The sequence below is a fragment of the Capricornis sumatraensis genome, chromosome 8 (assembly GCF_032405125.1).
Source record: "Capricornis sumatraensis isolate serow.1 chromosome 8, serow.2, whole genome shotgun sequence".
Lineage (NCBI taxonomy): Eukaryota > Metazoa > Chordata > Mammalia > Artiodactyla > Bovidae > Capricornis > Capricornis sumatraensis.
In genome coordinates this window covers 104,862,651-104,879,413 of record NC_091076.1, presented here as the reverse complement: position 1 = coordinate 104,879,413, position 16,763 = coordinate 104,862,651, and the positions used below count along the sequence as shown (strand labels likewise).

At 62.0% G+C, this 16,763-nt stretch overlaps 2 protein-coding genes across 3 annotated transcripts in view; one reads left to right on the top strand and one right to left on the bottom strand.

Moving 5' to 3' along the window:
- Positions 1–1,642: 1,642 nt before the first annotated feature.
- On the top strand, positions 1,643–9,120 carry SPHK1 (sphingosine kinase 1). Of its 2 annotated transcripts, XM_068977930.1 has the most exons (7): positions 1,643–1,662; positions 6,238–6,272; positions 6,578–6,766; positions 7,101–7,253; positions 7,349–7,443; positions 7,545–7,660; positions 7,937–9,120. In XM_068977930.1, exons 1-7 carry the CDS (start codon positions 1,643–1,645, stop codon positions 8,739–8,741), a joined length of 1,413 nt encoding a protein of 470 aa, XP_068834031.1. In that variant the 3' UTR covers positions 8,742–9,120. The 2 variants fall into 2 exon arrangements, with proteins under 2 accessions (XP_068834031.1, XP_068834032.1); XM_068977931.1 differs by lacking the exons at positions 1,643–1,662; positions 6,238–6,272 and having other exon boundaries at positions 6,534–6,766.
- Positions 9,121–10,032: 912 nt separating this feature from the next.
- Positions 10,033–16,763, bottom strand: part of UBE2O (ubiquitin conjugating enzyme E2 O) — a 48,015-nt gene continuing 41,284 nt past the window's right edge. The window contains exons 10-18 of the mRNA XM_068977208.1: positions 16,437–16,591; positions 16,095–16,207; positions 15,872–16,000; positions 15,246–15,335; positions 13,769–14,465; positions 13,436–13,572; positions 12,293–12,496; positions 12,126–12,183; positions 10,033–12,007 (exon numbers count right to left, since the gene is read on the bottom strand). Of these exons, the coding sequence (XP_068833309.1) occupies positions 11,349–12,007; positions 12,126–12,183; positions 12,293–12,496; positions 13,436–13,572; positions 13,769–14,465; positions 15,246–15,335; positions 15,872–16,000; positions 16,095–16,207; positions 16,437–16,591 (2,242 nt within the window). The 3' untranslated portion in view covers positions 10,033–11,348. The remainder of the gene's footprint in view (positions 12,008–12,125; positions 12,184–12,292; positions 12,497–13,435; positions 13,573–13,768; positions 14,466–15,245; positions 15,336–15,871; positions 16,001–16,094; positions 16,208–16,436; positions 16,592–16,763) is intronic.

Sequence of the window (16,763 nt, the reverse complement as noted above, 5' to 3'; positions counted from 1 at the left end):
CTATGTTTAGTGAATATGCCACTTGCTCCTTCTCGGGCAATTTCTTTTTTTCCTCCTGTGCAGTTTTTAAAAATGGAAACTGGTGTTCTTTGCGGGGGCCTCTGTCTGATGAGTCAAAGACCGCAAAGTCTACGGAATCACGTGTCAATGACCTCAGCAGGAATGTTTTCGTCCCCACCATGACGAATTCGAATTGAGGGAAACCAAGTTCCTGGTTTGTGTTCAGCTGGTACCACTGTGGATATGCGGAATGCTAGAAAGAAGGTTCTGGCTCCAAGTAAGGACATGATTCCCAGACATTCCCTGCCCCACTGTGGTTGGCAGAATAATAGCCCCCAAAGATGTCTGTGTCATAGTTCCATACGATCCATGAGTATGTTACCTTATATGGCAAAAGCGATTTTGCAGTTGTGACCAAGTTAAATTAAGGCTTTTGGAAGGGGAACTCAACTTGGGTTAGCCAGGTGGGGCCAATGTCATCACAGATGGAAGAACTTACAAGAGGGAGGCAGGAAGATCTGGGGGTTTCCCTGGTAGCTTAGCTGGTAAAGAATCTGCCTGCAATGCGGGAGACTCCAGTTTGATTCCTGGGTCAGGAAGATCCCCTGGAGCAGGGATAGGCTACCCACTCCAGTATTCTGGCCTGGAGAATTCCATGGATTGTATAGTCCTTGGGGTCGCAAAGAGCTGGACACAACTGAGCGACTTTCACTTTCAGGAAGATCTGGGAGCTTCCCAGGTGGCAGCAGTGGTAAAGAACTCTCGTACCAACGCAGGAGATGTAAGAGACTCAGGTTCAATCCCCTGAGTGGGAAAGATTCCCCTGGAGGAGGAAATGGCAACCCACTCCAGTATTCTTGCCTGGAGAATCCCAAGGACAGAGGAGCCTGGAAGGCTACAGTCTTTAGGGTCGCAAAGAGTCAGACACAACTGAAATGACTTAGCAAAGAGCAGGAAGGTCAGAGATGTGACAACAGAAGCAAAAGTCAGACGGAGACTTGGAGATGCTAGACTGCCAGCACGGAGGTGAAAGGAGGGATCCGCGGCCAAGGAATGCAGGTGCTTCTAGACGCTAGAACAGGAAGACAGCTCAGCCCTGCCAATCCATTCTAAACTTGTGACCTCCAGAACTGCAAGATGAGAAATCGGTGCAGCAATGAGAGCCCAGGCCACTAACACAAAACCCAGCTTTGTTCTTCTAAGGACTGTGGAAGAAACCATCTGCTCAGAAAACCAGAGACGCCATAAGCCGAGGTGCAGGGTAAGATCTGAAAGTCGGGGGAGCTGGGGTGGTGTGCAAGCCTGGGCAAGGCCACCTGGCAGCACAGGTGTAAACAAGTTCCCCCAACAGTGGGAGGCGAGCAGGGCCAGTTCCCAGATCCCTTTCCTGTGACACCCACGGGAGCCTACACTGTTGTCCTCTCTGGAGACACCTAGTAGTTTTTTTTTTTTTTTAGTTTAAAAAGTGATACATCCATTCACACTGGAGTCCTCATAACTAACTGGGTTTTCCTCCCAGAGTAATTTGCATTCGAAAAAGAACATGCCCGCAGAAGATAATGCAGACCCTGAAACAACAAATTTCAGCCAGATCTTTCACCAGGGAAGAGGGCCACGTGGTGGCCAAGGCGGAGCTTGCGTGATGCATGCACAGGTTATGGGAGCGTGCTCAGTCGCGTCCAGTTTGTGACCCCATGGTCTGTAGCCCACCAGGCTCCTCTGTCCATGGGATTTCCCAGGCAAGAATACTGGAGTGGGTTGCCATGCCTTCCTCCTGGGGATCTTCCAGACCCAGGAATCAAACCTACATCTCCTGCATTGACAGGTGGATTCTTTACCACTGAGCCACCTGGGAAGCCTGCACATACAGGGGTCAAGGAACACCAAAGTTGGCCAGTCAACCACTAGTAGCTAGGGGAGAAGCCTGGAACAAGACACTGCCTCACAGGGCTTGAAAGGAACCGACGCTACTGACATCTTAATCTTGGATTTCTTAAGAACCGTGACACAGTAAATTTCTAAATCACTCAGTCTGTGGTACCTTGTTATGACAACTCGAGGAAACTAACACAGAGGCCTTCAGATGCCAGACCAGCAGCTGAAATGAGTGGTGGGGGTGAGGGTCTTTTCGGGGAGGCTGTGCTAGTGAACTTCCCTGAAAGGGATGTGTCCCTCTGAGCAGGCCTGCTCAGATGCGGGGTGTGTGGGAGGCAGAGTCCAGAGACCCAGAAGAGACGCTGGCTGGCAGCCTCGACAAGGACACCTGTGAGGAGGAGGAGGCCACCTCCGAGGTAAAGCCAGGCTCACCCCACCACACCTGGAGCAGCTGAACCACCACAGAGACAGAAACTTGGAACACTGCCTGCAAGTCAGGAATCTCATGCGACCAGTCTGGTCTCCTGCATGCCCGTGCAGGGCACACCTCTCCACCCACAGCCTGCCACCCTCAATGCGTGGCAGGGTCACTGGGATTTCAGAATGGAAAACCACATCTGGGTCCATCCCAGGAGACCAGTCTTAAAAACAGTTTGTCAGGCTGGACACCTCCCTTTCCCTGCCCTGGCAGCCTTCCAGGCAGAAAGCCCTTGAGGTCAAGGCAGGCCTCGGGGTCCTGCAGTTCAGCCTGGGAGCTGGAACCTCAGGAACAGGTGAGATGGCAGGAATGAAGAAATGAATGTTAGTTGCTGAGCCGTGTCCAACTCTCTTCGACCCCATGGGCTGTCGCCTGCCAGGTTCCTCTGCCCATGGAATTCACTAGGCAAGAATAAATACTGGAGTGGGTAGCCAAGGAGATGGCAGGAAACCTCTCCTAATAAAAGCAAGTCATTTGCCATCTGGCAGCCTTGGCTCCAAGTTTCCAGAGAGCTGGGCTGGGCCCAGTGCATGCCTACTTGCTTTTTTTTAAAAAAAAAAAAAAAGGATCAGGTGTGTTCTGGGAAGGCTGCCCTCAAGGAGGAGGGAGGGTGACTGGGGGAGTTGGAACAGCAGTCTCTTTCCCCTCTGAGATAGGTGTACCTGATGGTTGCTGACCGAGACAGATCAAGCCTCATGCCAGGCCTGTGGCCACAGCAGCCAGTTGCTTAATCAGAACCTGGAGGATGAAGCCTGGAGAGGGCTTCCAGATGCTTCCTCTTTCTCAGAACGATTGAGCAGCGGGGTGGGTGAGGCAGCTCTGTGGCAAGCAACACGTGGAGCGGATGGATACTCAAACGCCAGCTAGAAGCCTGGGGTCAGCTGGGCCTCCCGGGCTGGGGGCTGGGATCTGGGTTTGCTTCTCAGCTCTGTAGGCAGCTGTTCAGTGGCTTAGCTAGGCAAGACCCTTCACCTCTTAGGGTTTCACTTCCCCCAGTTATCAAAAGGGGAAAAGCATCTTCCTCTTGCCCAATCCGGTCTCCTGGGCCATGGGTACTGACGAGGGTCTCTGGAGATGAAATAAAGCTCTTTAGAGAGGGGCTGGGGGTGGGGCGGGCCGGGAGGGAGGGAGGCCGGAGGGAGGAGGTGACAGACGAGAATGAAGCGGGCAGAGCAGGGACCTTGGGGGTGGGGACAGGGGCTGGGGAGAGGCGGCTGGGAGGACAGAGGAGCCTTTGTGCGGATTGGAACCGGGGCCAGAGGGCTCTGCCCTTCACCTCCCTCCCACTGGGCTCTCGGAGGCCGGATAACAGCCCAGCAGGCCGCCCCGCCTCCCTCGCCGCTGGGTTTCCAGTTAACCCCGCCCCCGCGCGGCCGTACGACCCCGGGGGCTCCAGCTAGGGAGGCGGAGGGACCCTGCGGCAGGTGGGCTTTCTCACTAGGCTCGTGCACGGCCACGTCCTCGCTTCCCGGGCCTGAGTCCCACCAGACTTCGAGGTTTAAGCAGCGGCTTCTCAGGACTGATGGAAGCGCTCGCGGGGAGACGAGGGAGGCCGCCCACCTCCAAGATCCGAGATCCCCGGGAGCATCACGCCGCGTCCCGGGTCTTCCAGGCGCCCAAAGCCCTGACTTTGACCGTAGTCCTGGCTGGAGGAGCAGGCAGGCGAGGGAGGAGGGGAAGAGGAGAGCCGAGGGATCCAGCCCGGGCTCCCGCAAGGAGCCCCCTCCTCCCGCCGGCGCTGGCGTCCCCGCGTCGCGTGACCGCGGCACTGCGGCTGCAGCGCGGCGCTCGGCTCCTGGCGCCGGATTCCTGGCCGGGGGGTGGGGAGCCTGGAGGTTCAAGATCAGACCTCGGTGGACTCCGGTCGCGGCGCTGCTAGAGGGTGATGACGCCCCGCCCCGCTCCCCGCTCGGGTTCTTAGTTTCGCAGTTTCTCGACCCGTGAAAGCATCGCTGAGTCACCTTCCCGGAACGCGCTCGGGACACTCACGACACAGCCAGGAGTGCCCCCAGAGCTGCGCAGGGCGGAGGTGGCCACCACCCGGCCGTGTGCCAGGCCAACGGCCCTGGGACCCACGCGTCCCAACCTGAGCCTCTCCCCTACCCGGGGCCCCGCCCCGCCAGGTGTTGGGGAACAGGGCCGCCTGGGTCCTCTCGCAAAGGGGTACCTCGGAGCCGTGCCGAGACCTGCCTCTTCTCGACTTTCAGGGGCGATGGGAAGCGAGACGTGTGAATGGGTGTCGGGTGGGGGCAGGTGTGGGCGCGTGAGCACCCTGCAGCCCGGGCCTGCACCAGCTAAGCCTCCTACAGCGGTTTGGTCTTTCCTAATTTTGGTTAGAGAGTTAGAAACTTGGTAACTTGACCTTGGCAACTTCCTCCTCTGGGTCGCCACACACTACCCCCCCCCCCCCCACAGGGAGCTTACTCGAGCGGGTCGTGGACACTTTCAGGTCGGACACTTACTTGCCGGTGATGTGTTTATCACACCCCGTTGACACCCGAGGCCGGGGCCAGTTTGCAGCTCCCCGCTGAGCCAGCGGGGGCGACGGAGGACACGCCCCCATGCTTGGCTCCCCAATCCAAATGGGGTCGCCTAGGCCTGTTTACACCGCCAAGGTCCTTTCAGGTGGGTGAGGGGCGCGGGGCCTGGAGCGCTCGCTGGTTCAGGCGAGCCTCGATGTTGTCCTCTGGGAAAAGCACCCAACTTTTGAGGTTCCCAAGGCCCCCTCCTCCGGACCGCGTCCCTCCCGCGCTGCTGGCCCTCACTCCCGGGATGGCTCCTGCGGCTGTCTCAGGCTCCGTGGCCGTGCGGTCCAGGAGGTTAAAAATAACTCTGGGGGGGGGGATGGGAGCGGCTGCAGCGACACCCCAGCACGAAGTGAGGGGTACCTGGCGGGACCTGGACCTCGAAATCAGGGTGGGATTGGGGGGCGCGGGCAGCGGGGCAGGTTCCACCAGGAGACTATCCAGTGACAGGCAAGGGTCTAACCAGAGCCCTGAGCCACGCGCGCCTGGAGCACCATCAGGGGGCCCCTCAGATTTTGCGCGCCGCGGCCTGTGATGCGCGTTCACCCTCGCGCGCCCGGGACGCTGCGCTCGCGGCGCGCCGCTAGTGGCCGGGCCTGGGGCTCCGCGCCTCGCCAGCAGCCTCCAGGCCTCCCGCCCGGCCGCGTCGCTCGCCTTCCTTCTGGGTCCGAGAGTCCCCAGACCTAGCCAAAGGGCTGCGCGCTTGGCCGAACCGTGGACGCGGACCGGGCGGGGGCGGAGCGGCGAGGCCGGGGCCCGGCTGGCTTGCACCGTGCCGGGCGCGGGTTCCACCCCCGCGAACGCCTGGGCCGCGGGGCGTGGCCAGGCCGGGAGGCTAGGCACGGCGCCCTCCCCGAAGTTGAGCGAAAAGTTTGAGACTGGAGGCAGCGAGGCCGCGCAGTCAGCGTTTACTCGGCGCTCCGGTTGCTCCGCAGATGCGAGGCTGAGCCCGGGATCGGCTGTGTTCAGCCCTAGGCCACTGTGGGGAACGGAGGTAGCGCTTCCCCAGGAAACTGGACCGACTGGGTAGGGCTGGCCGCCTGCCCTGCTGTCTCGCCCTTCTTGGCTTCCTGGGGGACCGGGGGAGCTGCCGTGCAGCACATGGCCTCCGCGCCCACTCGGCTCTGGCCGAGGGAGGTGGTGGCTGGTGGCCCGGCTCCGGCTCAGCCTCCGCGCGACTTCGGCGGCGCTTCCACGAGCGCTGCGCGCGGCACCGCAGAGCCCGGCCCTTGGAAACGCGCGCGGCGATCCGAGCAGCTCCAGAGCTCTGGGTAGAGGACACGGCGACCCGGCTGTTTCGGGCCGAGGATCGCTCGCCCCGAACTTCGCTCGCGGCGATGGCCACTGACCTTCTGGGATTTTTTTACGCAACTGGACTCCCCTCCCCCTGGCGGCCCCCGGGGAGGGGCTTGAAGACCCGATCCCACGGAGAGAGCCGGGGCTCTGACTCATCGTCGGGCCGGAACCTGAGGTCCTAGAAAAGACAGGCTCTCAGGAAAAGACCCTTTCCCCCTGGGGGGGGGGTGGGGGCTCAGTTCCAGGACCCAAGCGCTCTTGGTGGCACTGGACCTCGGCTTTCTGGACCTCTCGGAAAACTAGGCGATGCCGGTGCGCGCGACTCCCAGAGCGTGGTCCCAGAACCTAACGGGGCGCCCCCCACCTCAGGGGGCCGCTCCAGACTCCACCAGCGCGGTTTCCTCTCCCTCAGATCCGGCAACCGCAGGGAATGACGCGGGCGGGGAGGGCGAGCCCCACAGCCATCACCGAGAGGCCCGCCTGGGCAGCACCGATAAGGAGCTGAAGTCAGGAGCCGCCGCGGCGGACAGCGTCCGGACAGTGACGGGGACCCCTCGGCAGCGGGGGCCAGGGGGCGAGGTCATGGATGCAGGTTTGTGGGGGCCTGGCGGGGAAGGCCTGTAGGGGGATCCCTTCTCTCCCTGGTGAGGAAAGTTGGCCGGAGTCAACTGAACAAAAGAGGGGCTGGGGACCCTGGAGAGAAGCCCTTTTCCCCACGAGACCAGAAGCTGGTGGGAGTCTGAGTCCAGCCAAACTGGCTGGGTGTGGAGCGTGGGGCTCCCGCTGGAGCGCCCCGCTGGAGGCCGCTGCCGCTGTCCAGGCTCAGTTGGATCCATTACCCGTGGATTTCAGGCGCTGCGTTTCCACCCGGGTGCCCGCGTTGTGATCCTCAGCCCCTAGTGGCGGGTTCTGGTTTATGTTTACAGCGGACGGCTCCCGGAACCCGCTTCCAAGGCCCTGCCACGTGCTGGTGCTGTTAAATCCGCGCGGGGGCAAGGGCAAAGCCCTGCAGCTCTTCTGGAGCCACGTGCAGCCGCTGCTGGCCCAGGCCGACGTCTCCTTCACGCTGATGCTCACTGGTGAGTGTCTCCCCGGGAGCGGGCGCGGGGAGCATCCCCAGCCAGGGGACCCGCCCCTCCAACCTCCCACCTTGATAGCCGCGCCCTCTGCACAGAGCGGCGGAACCACGCCCGGGAGCTGGTGCGCGCCGAGGACCTGAGACGCTGGGACGCGCTGGTGGTCATGTCCGGAGACGGGCTGATCCATGAGGTCAGGCCTTCCCAGGAGAGGCTGGGCCTGGGTCTGGGTCGTGGGGGCGCCGAGGCGGGTGGGGGGAGCTTCCCAGGCTGAGGCCGCCTGTGCTCCAACAGGTGGTGAACGGGCTCATGGAGCGGCCTGACTGGGAGACCGCCATCCAGAAGCCTCTGTGTAGCCTCCCGGCCGGGTCTGGTAATGCGGTGGCCGCTTCTTTGAACTATTACGCCGGGTGAGAGCCAGGGTCCAAGCGGGCTTATTTTCCCTCAGGGCCTGCCAGGCTTTCTTTTATGAGTGCCCGCGAACCACCACTCGTCTCTGGAGCCCTGAGCCTCTGTTCCAGGGTCCTCTCTCTCTCTCTCTCTCTCGTTGACTCCAGTTGGCTGTCACCCCTGCCAACTCCCCCCAGGGGCTCAGGGTCACTTTGGCCTGCCCCAGCTCCCCGGGAGGAGGAAGGGGAAGTCGTGTGGGGGCCCCTGCCCTCCTCATCTGACTCCCTCCCCTGCAGGTATGAGCAGGTGACTAAGGAAGACCTCCTGACCAACTGCACGCAGCTGCTGTGCCGCCGGCTGCTGGCGCCCATGGACCTGCTATCCCTGCAGACCGCCTGCGGGCAGCGCCTCTTCTCCGTGCTCAGCCTGGCATGGGGTTTCATCGCCGACGTGGATCTGGAGAGCGAGAAGTTTCGGCGCCTGGGCGAGATCCGCTTCACTCTAGGCACCTGCCTGCGCCTGGTGGCTCTGCGCACCTACCGGGGCACCCTGGCCTACCTGCCCGCAGAAACGCTGGCCTCCAGGAGGGGCCCCTCCCCGGCTCGGGCCCCGCAGGCCCCCGCGGACACCCACGTGGTGCCCCTGGAGCAGCCAGTGCCTCCTCACTGGACGGTGGTGCCGGAGCAGGACTTCGTGCTGGTGTTGGCACTCCTGCACTCCCACCTGGCCAGTGAGCTTTTCACCGCCCCCATGGGCCGCTGTTCGGCTGGCGCCATGCATCTGTTCTACGTGCGCGCCGGCGTGTCCCGGGCCACGCTGCTGCGCCTCTTCCTGGCCATGGAGAAAGGCAGGCACATGGAGTGCCACTGCCCCCACCTGGTGTATGTGCCCGTGGTTGCCTTCCGCCTGGAGCCCAAGGATGGGAAGGGTGTGTTTGCTGTGGATGGGGAACTGCTGATCAGTGAGGCTGTCCAGGGCCAGGTTCTCCCCAACTACTTCTGGATGGTCAGTGGCTACAGGGAGTCCCCACCCTCTCTGAAACCGCAGCCCTCACCCCGCAGGAAGTCTCAGCAGAGGCCGCCCCCAGCAGAGCGCCGGTGACTCCGTGGGCCTTGCCAGTGCCTTTCTCTACTTGGTTTACTCTGTGCTCAGGCCCCTCACCCCTCTCTCCCTCCTCCCCCAGGACTGGAGGGCCTGTCCACAGCGCACTTGGTGAGTTGGGAGGAGGAGGAGGAGACGCCTGGAGGAGGCTGGGAAAGACAGGCTCTGCCCACCAAAGGCCAGATGGTGTTGGGGTAGGAGCAGGGAAGCCACCCTTGAATCAGATCTGAATAAACTGACATTCCCAGCCTGCTGGTCTTATCCTAGGGGGTGCGGAGAGTGGGGTCTTGCTTCTGCCAGAGCTCTAGAATTTAACCTGATGACCAGCCCAGTGGTCCCTCCTGGATGGGGCAGTGTGTGGTACCAGCCCCTGGGAAGTCATTTTGGTAGTGGGCACAGGACCAGAGCTGGTCCAGGTTGCTTTTGCAGGGGTTGGGGCCCTGCCCCAGTGATGATTATACCCTGTCTGGTTTGGAGCCAACTGCCTCTTGGCACAGGTAGGAAGACTGAGGTTTAGAGCAAGTCTTACCTAGGGCCATACAGCCAGCGCATCTCAGCCAAAAGGGAGACTGTCCCGGAGTTAGGGGCACTGGGGAAAACTGGCAAGGAGCAACAGAGGTCAAAATGGCAGGGAGCCGTCCCCTTTTTTACAAGGAGTGTGTCTGTCCAGGGCGGGCTCTGGGGCTCCCCTGCCCTCATCTGTCCTTGTTGGGGAGCAGTGGGCTGGGGTTTAAAAGGAAGCAGCGGTGAGGAGGGGCAGATTCCAGCCATCCAGAGTGGCTTTGAGCCCAGGCCAGCCCCCCCCAGCATCTGGAAGGAGCTGAACTGGTGGACCTGGTCAGAGGCCCCCGGGGACCAGAGATGCTGCTGCTGCCCTGCTGAAAGGTGGCTCCAGGACCCAGGCCCTGCTCAGAGGCAAGAGCACCCACCCACTGAACTTCTAGACCCTCACCTCCCGGCCCCTGCGAGTCCTTGATGGGAGATGAAGAGGCTTGGGAGCGGGCTAGGTGGGGAAGGGGCTGCTGCCTTGAGATGCCCCCCACCCCCTGCCCCCCAGCCACAGGGACCTTTCCTTCCCCTGGGGAGGGTGTGTGAGGTGCCCCCGAGGGAAAGAAAGGCGACAGAGCCCAGATGAATGGCAGAGGCAGGTTTAATGGTGCCACCTTGTCTGTTTTGTACATTGTAATGAGCCAAACCGAAAAAAATGCAAGTAAAAAAAAAAAAAAGTTTAATCACACAGCACTTTATACAGATATCTTAAGCAATAGGCATTCACATCTCCACATGAACAACGCACCGGGAAGCACAGCCCCGCCAGTCACTCTGGGTGATCCTCAAATAAGACCCCGACTCTGGGCTCCGATCGCCGCAGCCCCGGTCTGGCCCCCGGCCTTCCCCGCGCTGCCGCCGGCCGCGTGCTCGCGGCGGCCCAGGTGTGGAGCCAGCGTAAGGCGGACAAGACACGTCATGCTTTGGCTTCTTATTTTGTCTTTTTTTTCCTAGTAAGAGTTAATATTTTTTTATTCTTTCAACCTTAAATATTACATTACATACACCAAAAATTACATAGCTGCAATGTGCTCAACAGCATCCCCTTCACCTGGAGCTTCACATTATCAAACGCTTAGAAAACTTGTAAACCTCTGGGCCCAGCTCTGCGAGGGAGAACCCTGCTGGCCGCCATTCTGCCACATCGAGCCTGCGGTTTGTAAGCGCAGGGCTGACAGGCTGTGTTCTTGTCCGGGGCGGGGAGAGGGCTGGCCCGCTCTGAGCTCCGTGAGCTGCGTGCCACCCCTGCCGGCGTGAGCACTGGACACAGGAGGGGAGAGGGCCCGATTCCACGGGAGAGGCCCTCGTCTGTGCTGCTGCCCCCGCCTCCGGGGACCTCAAAGCCAGAGCTGTGGTCCCCCTCGCCCTGAGGGGCAGGAAGGGCAAGGCACCTAGAGCCGTGTCTTCCCAGCAGCAGCTCCCTGTCCTCACCCCGTGGCAGCATGCGAGGGCCATCACCTCCCGGGCGTCTCACTGCACCTGGCCTGGTGCCCACCTCTCGCAGAGAGCAAGTTCAACAGGCCAGGGCCCAGCCGGGGGTCAGCGGTATCGGCATTGCTCTGGGGGAGGGTGGTGGAGCTGGGGGGCAAGGGAAGACCTGGCAGGCGGTGGCGACGGGTGGGCCCGGGACACCAGGAAGCGTCATTGGGACTCGAGAGTCGACCGGGGCGACCGCCGTGGCAACCCACACTTCATGCAAGGCACGTCCACGCGGCCCGTGTTCTCCTGTGTCAGACCCCAGGGAGAGCCCACCCCTGCCCTGAGGGTGAGAAGGCGCAGGAGGAAGTGCAGGGGCACCCTGCCTGGGACTACAGGGGAAAATCAGCCGCGCGGTTTCGATTTCCTTTGCCACAGGGCACCCGCCTGTTGGAAGATTGCTTCGGAATACAAATGGCAGCATCTCAAGAAACTTCCTGCACGTCAGCAGCAAACTCACCTTGGGAAGGAGGGGGCGAAGGGCGGGGGGCGGGGGGCGGGGGGCCTGCACTGGGGACAGAAGAGGAGAGGGAAGGGGGGCGGCCTCTCCCTGCGGCCACGTGCCTTCCTCCGGGCTGCTGGCTACTTGTCCCCCGAGCTCTCGGGCATGCCCGCCTCCGTCAGGGCGGCCCGGAACTGCGTCAGGACTCCCCGGATGCTCTTGACGAAGCCCTTGGAGAGCGGGAAGAGGGGGAAGCCGAGGTCAGGGTAGCCGCTCTTCTCAGGCAGGAAGCTCCGGTAGCTCTTTCTCCTCTTCTTTGGCTTGACGCTGGGCGGCACCGAGGCGTCGGGCGGGGCCTCTGAGGCCTGCTCCGTGCGGTCTCTGGGGGCTGAGGCCGGGCCCTCCGAGTCTGAGCCCTGGGAGGCCTCCCCAGGGGCCAGTCCCCCGTCCTCAGGTTCCTCTCGGCCGAAGTCTGAGAGCTCGGCCACGGCTGGTGGCTCCGGCGAGCTGCTGTCCTTGGGGAGCCCATTGGGCAGCGCCTGGGCCCTCTCCAACAGGGCATGGGTTTCCAGCCAGGACTCGATGCGGTTCACCAGCCGCCAGCCGCCGGTGCTGAAGTGCTGCCGGATCTCCTGCTCGAAGACCTCGGGCGGCCGCCGGACCAGCTGGGTCATGGACTGCACCACGCGTATGAGGGCCATCTCGTTGTAGCAGCGGCTGTTTTCGTAGCCCTCTTGTAGGCCTCGGTCGCTGTCGAAGCCCGCCTCGTTGTAGTACGGTTCGTTCACCAGGATTAGACCTGCGGGAGGGAAGGGGAAGTCCCTCAGGGCCGGCCCGACCTCCACCCCCAGACGGGAGGTCAAGGGGCGCCACGGCCAGAGTGACGGTGCCCTCCAGCCGCGCCCCGCCCACCGTACCTTGGATGGAGATGAGCACCTGGAGAAGGCTGGATTTGCTCGTCCACCTCTCTGTCCCCTGCAGCACACACACACACGCACACACGGTGCAAACTGATCAGCTGTGTCCCAGGCACCTGCCGGGACTGGCCCGCCCCCACCCTCACCGCCAGCCAGCGCCGACCCACCTTTCCAATCCAGGTGCCCAGGAGGCTGACGCACACCTTCCCGTTGTCGTACAGGTTGGGGTTCAGGCGGCCACTGCACTGGGAGAGGTAGCAGAAGTGGGGGGGCACGGCCGGGTAGATGTTGGGGAGCTGGATGTCGAACAGGTACAGGCCGTCCTCGTAGGGGGTGCGAGTGGGGCCCTTGATCAAGGCCGAGAAGAGGTCCTAGAGGGGGGTACAGGGAGAGAGCAGGGAGGCTGACGCGGGCAGCGGGCACCTGCACGTGGAGCCCGCTTCCAGTCTCTTCCAGGGCGCCGTGTGGCTGCGGTGGGAGTGGAAGCGGCCTCGGGATCCAGACACCCGCAGACAGCAACAGAGAAGCTGAATGCAGACACCTCTGTACAGACTCACTTGGCACCTCTTTAACTCCTGGCATGAAAGGAATTTTCCAAATTGGTTTTTATCTTACCAGGTTTTTGTTTTTTTTTTTTAATAAATTACTACTTGTAAGTTGCATTCCTCAAAACACCACTGTGACCTCCCCCCTGCTCCCCCCCCCACCCCATGAAGGCAGCAACAGTGACGGCCAATAAGAGAAAAAATCATTCCAGGATGGCAAGACTGCACTGGCTTCAAGGGAACTAGAGGGTTGAGAGGATCTGGACTCGAGGAAAATGCTCTGTCAGTCATTAAGGAGACTCTGGACACACATCAGAGACCCAGGCTGAGGGCTGGGGCAGGGGCACCATCGCCAGGGCAACGTGTTGGGTGAGCCGCCAGCTGAGCGACTGCCGGGGCTGAGTGGACCAGCGGGCGTGCCGGCAGGCCCCTTCCCACAGCATCCCTCTTTGTGGTCCCTTTCCCATGGCCCCTTTCTCCAGGGCTGGGCCAGAGGTGAGCCTCCTAAAATCACTGCCCCTGGGGGCGGGGCAAGGACTGGTCAAAGGATAATACAGCTTTTCCTGTAACATTCTAATTTTTCAAAAAAAGAAAAAAGTCAAGTAATGTATTACATAATTTTAAACTAAGCTTTAAAAGGACGGCTGTCTGGTCTAGAGACAGCTGTGGGAGTCTTGTCAGAGCTTCTCCCGCCCTGTGAGGAGGGGCTGCAGCCTCCTGAGCGCCCACCTGGATGCCTGTGCCCGCCCACGCCCGCCTACTTGCCATTCTATCCTCGAACGTCTTGACCATGATGCCATCAGGCAGCGAGGTGGCCAGCAGCGCCATCTCCTTCCGCACTGTGCTGAAGAACTTCTTGGCTTCTGGAGGCTGGAACTCAATTTTCTTGAAAGAGTGATTCGCTAGAGGGGGAAATAGGGTGGTCAGTCCCTCAGGCGAGGCCTGGGAACGCCAGCTGGAGGGGCAGCAGCAGCTGAACGTGCTCCCCAGACGGGTGGACAGAGCCCCCCTGCCCCCCCGCCCTCTCCTGGCACGGGGACTGGGGGCCCCTCCAGGGACATGGTGCCCTGGCCCTGGAATGAGGCCAGGCGAACTCACAGGGTGCAAACTCCAGCACCGAGAAGACCTCGCCCTTGGCGCTGGTGAAGGTGACTCCAGGCTTGCCGCCACACTGCTGGCAGAGCACTGGTGTCTCGCTGGGCCACTCAGCCTTCACCGGTGACTGCCCCTCGGGCTTGTCCTCCTTGCGCTCCATCTCTGGCGCCGCCTCCATCTTCTCCTCCTCGGCGATGGCCACGTTGTCCAGGGTCTTCTTGAGGTTCTCCTGCAGCTTCTTGATGTCATCCAAGAACTTCTTCTCCCGAGTGGGCTTCTCAGGCTCCGCCGTGGGAGAGGTGGGCGAGCCTGTCAGCAGCTGCTCCACCGTCATGTTCTTGAGGCTCTCCAGGATCTTGATGGCTTCCTTCAGCTCCCGAAAGCTCTTCGGGGGCCCATCCTTGCCCGCCTTCTCCATCAGCCCGGCCACAGGGGCGGCCATGGCCACAGCCCCCTGGATGGCGGCCGTGGCAGCCTCCTCACTGATCACCACGCCCTTGTCCTCCTCGGGGGCTGCCGGCTGCTCGGCGGTGGGCATGGGGGGCTCCTCTATCTTGGGGTGCTCATCCTCTACCAGCCCGTTGTCTGTCTCCCAGCTGTCACTGTCGTCTTCCCATTCGTCCGAGGACGCGCCACTGGTGCTGCCTTCTACTGAGTCGTAGTCCGACTCCTCAATCTCAGACTCGATGTTGTACAGGTGCTGAGGGGAGATGGGACGTGGGCTGGGCAGAGGCCCTCTGCCAGGGACTCCGAGCCTCAGAGCTGACACCGACCGGGGGCCCTGAGGCCTCAGCGGCCCTGCCACCCTTCCTCCCTTTCGTGCTCTGGCCTCACGGTTGGGCCTCTGTGCTAGGTGGTCCCTAGGCCTCTGGGAGGCACCCCAGCCCAGCCCATGGGTCCAGGGCCCAGCAAATGCCAATTCTAGCCGCCTCGTCACTGAGTGCACTTGGTCTGCTGGACCGTGGCAGACTCTGTGACTCTTGTTCCCGTTCTTGGAATGGCCTCCTGGACAAAGGGGGAGCCACCCCCTCGTCCATCCTGTACTGGCGCTGGGAGAGGGAAGCCAGGGTGTGAGCTTCAGATCCAAAGAGGGGGCACAGAAATGGAGCTGCGAAAGCCCCGTCCATTCCCTCCCCCCCCGATCTGTGATAGTTTCCTGGAAGTGTTGGGGGAAGGCCCTCTAAGATATAGGGCACAACCTGCGCATTCTCAGCGCAGTGAGATAGGGATCCAGGTAGATCTGTGAGAACCTAGACATGCCTGGAAACCAGGAGCCTGCTGGGTGGGGCGGGACGGTCGGGCCTGCTGCGGGCAGCCTCTCCGCTCTCCTGACTCTCATCCAGGGCTCTGGGTGTAACACTGCCCTTCCTTTCCCCAAGACCCTGCTCCCCAAAAGAAGATTCCTTTGCCAGGAAGGCCTTGAGCTCTCAGCCTGGCTGTCACAGTCTGGAGCTGAGCCATGGGCTCGCGGGGGTCTCACCTGAGGCAGGATGATGGTCTTTGAGTTGTCAGCCCACACCACCTCCACTTTGCTGCTGACATCCACGCGGGCTACCTGGCCCACTGATGGCTGCAGGGCAAACAGGACAGGGTCAGGGGCAGCTCTCCAAGGGTGAGGGCAGAGGCAGGGCAGTGAGAATGGAAGCGATGTGGGCGCCGCCCAGAGGCCAACCGTGAGTACTGAGAGCACGGCCCTCCGGCTGAAACACCGCCAATGCTCGCTGTCCACTGAGCCTGGTCTCTCTGGATGCTCCCCGGATGAGGCTCCAGCCTTGGGACTCTGGTACCTCTTTTTCCCCTGCCCAGAATCTGCCTGACCTCACTGCACTCACTGCATGTCCCCACTTGTTCCCTGGGGCCGAGCTCAGGGTCACCTCCCCAGGCCTCTCCTGTGCTCCTACAGCACCTGCCACCACGCTCACAGCACTAAGGACAGGACTGGGCGCCCCCAAGAAACCACCCGTGGAGCTCGGGGAGCAGCTGTGCAGACCGGCAGGCGGGCCCTACAGGTGTCGGGGCGGGGCAGGGCGCCTCCTTCGCGGGGTGGACGCGCAGGCCCCCTGGCGGCAACGACAGGTACTGCAGCGGCTGCGCAGGACGCCCTACCTCGTCCTCCTTGTGCGGGGCTCCGTCCTCAGTGTTCCCGATTCGGATGACGATGTCGGTCGTGCGGAACCGGAAGTCAGGGTGATCGGCGATGTCGTAGACGCTCACGTCTTCCTCCTCTCCGATCAGCTAGGGCGGGATGGGCGGTCGTGAGCCCGGGGGGCTCTACGCCCAGCTCAACAGAGCCCACCCTGAAGGAGACACGGGGGCGGCCCCTGCTCACCTCCACGTCATCCCCGCTCGGCCGCAGCTTGAACCACTTCACCATGCACGTGCGGCCCACGTGGTCCCCGGACTGCACCACGCCGTAGACAGCCGGGTCCGGACAACTCTGGACTGTGGACCCAGTGCAGGCGAGGGGTGAGCTAAGGCACCCCGGTGGGGGCACTGGCCGCCACCCCAACCGGCTGCACATCAAGCACAGGGGCCCAGGACCCCCTGCTTCCCTGGCTTGGTCAGAGAAAGCCAGAAAGGCTGCGCTGTCCTCAAAAGCTGGAGCCACCTCCCAGGGGAGGCCTGATGCCAGACCTCATGACCCTGCCTCCTGAGCCCCGCCTGGCAGTACCTCGCTTGTCCACCACGAAGTCTCCCGGGCAGAACTCGTTGTTGTCCAGGTGATGCACAGGGAACAGGTCGTTGGAGCGGATGTTGCACTCCACGGAGCCGTCCTGCCACATCACGTCCGCCGAGGTCATTGTGGTCACCACCTCCACAGCCACCCTGCAGGCGGTCCCGTGAGCAAAGGCCAGGGACTCTCCCTCTCCCTCTGTGGGCCTGGCAACTTGGAACTCAGCTTCAGGCAGGAGGGAGGAAACAGCGCTGCTCCCCTGCAGTCTCCATGCCCAGCATCTCCTTCCGGAGAATCCCTCAACCCTGGTTCTCACCCTCTCCT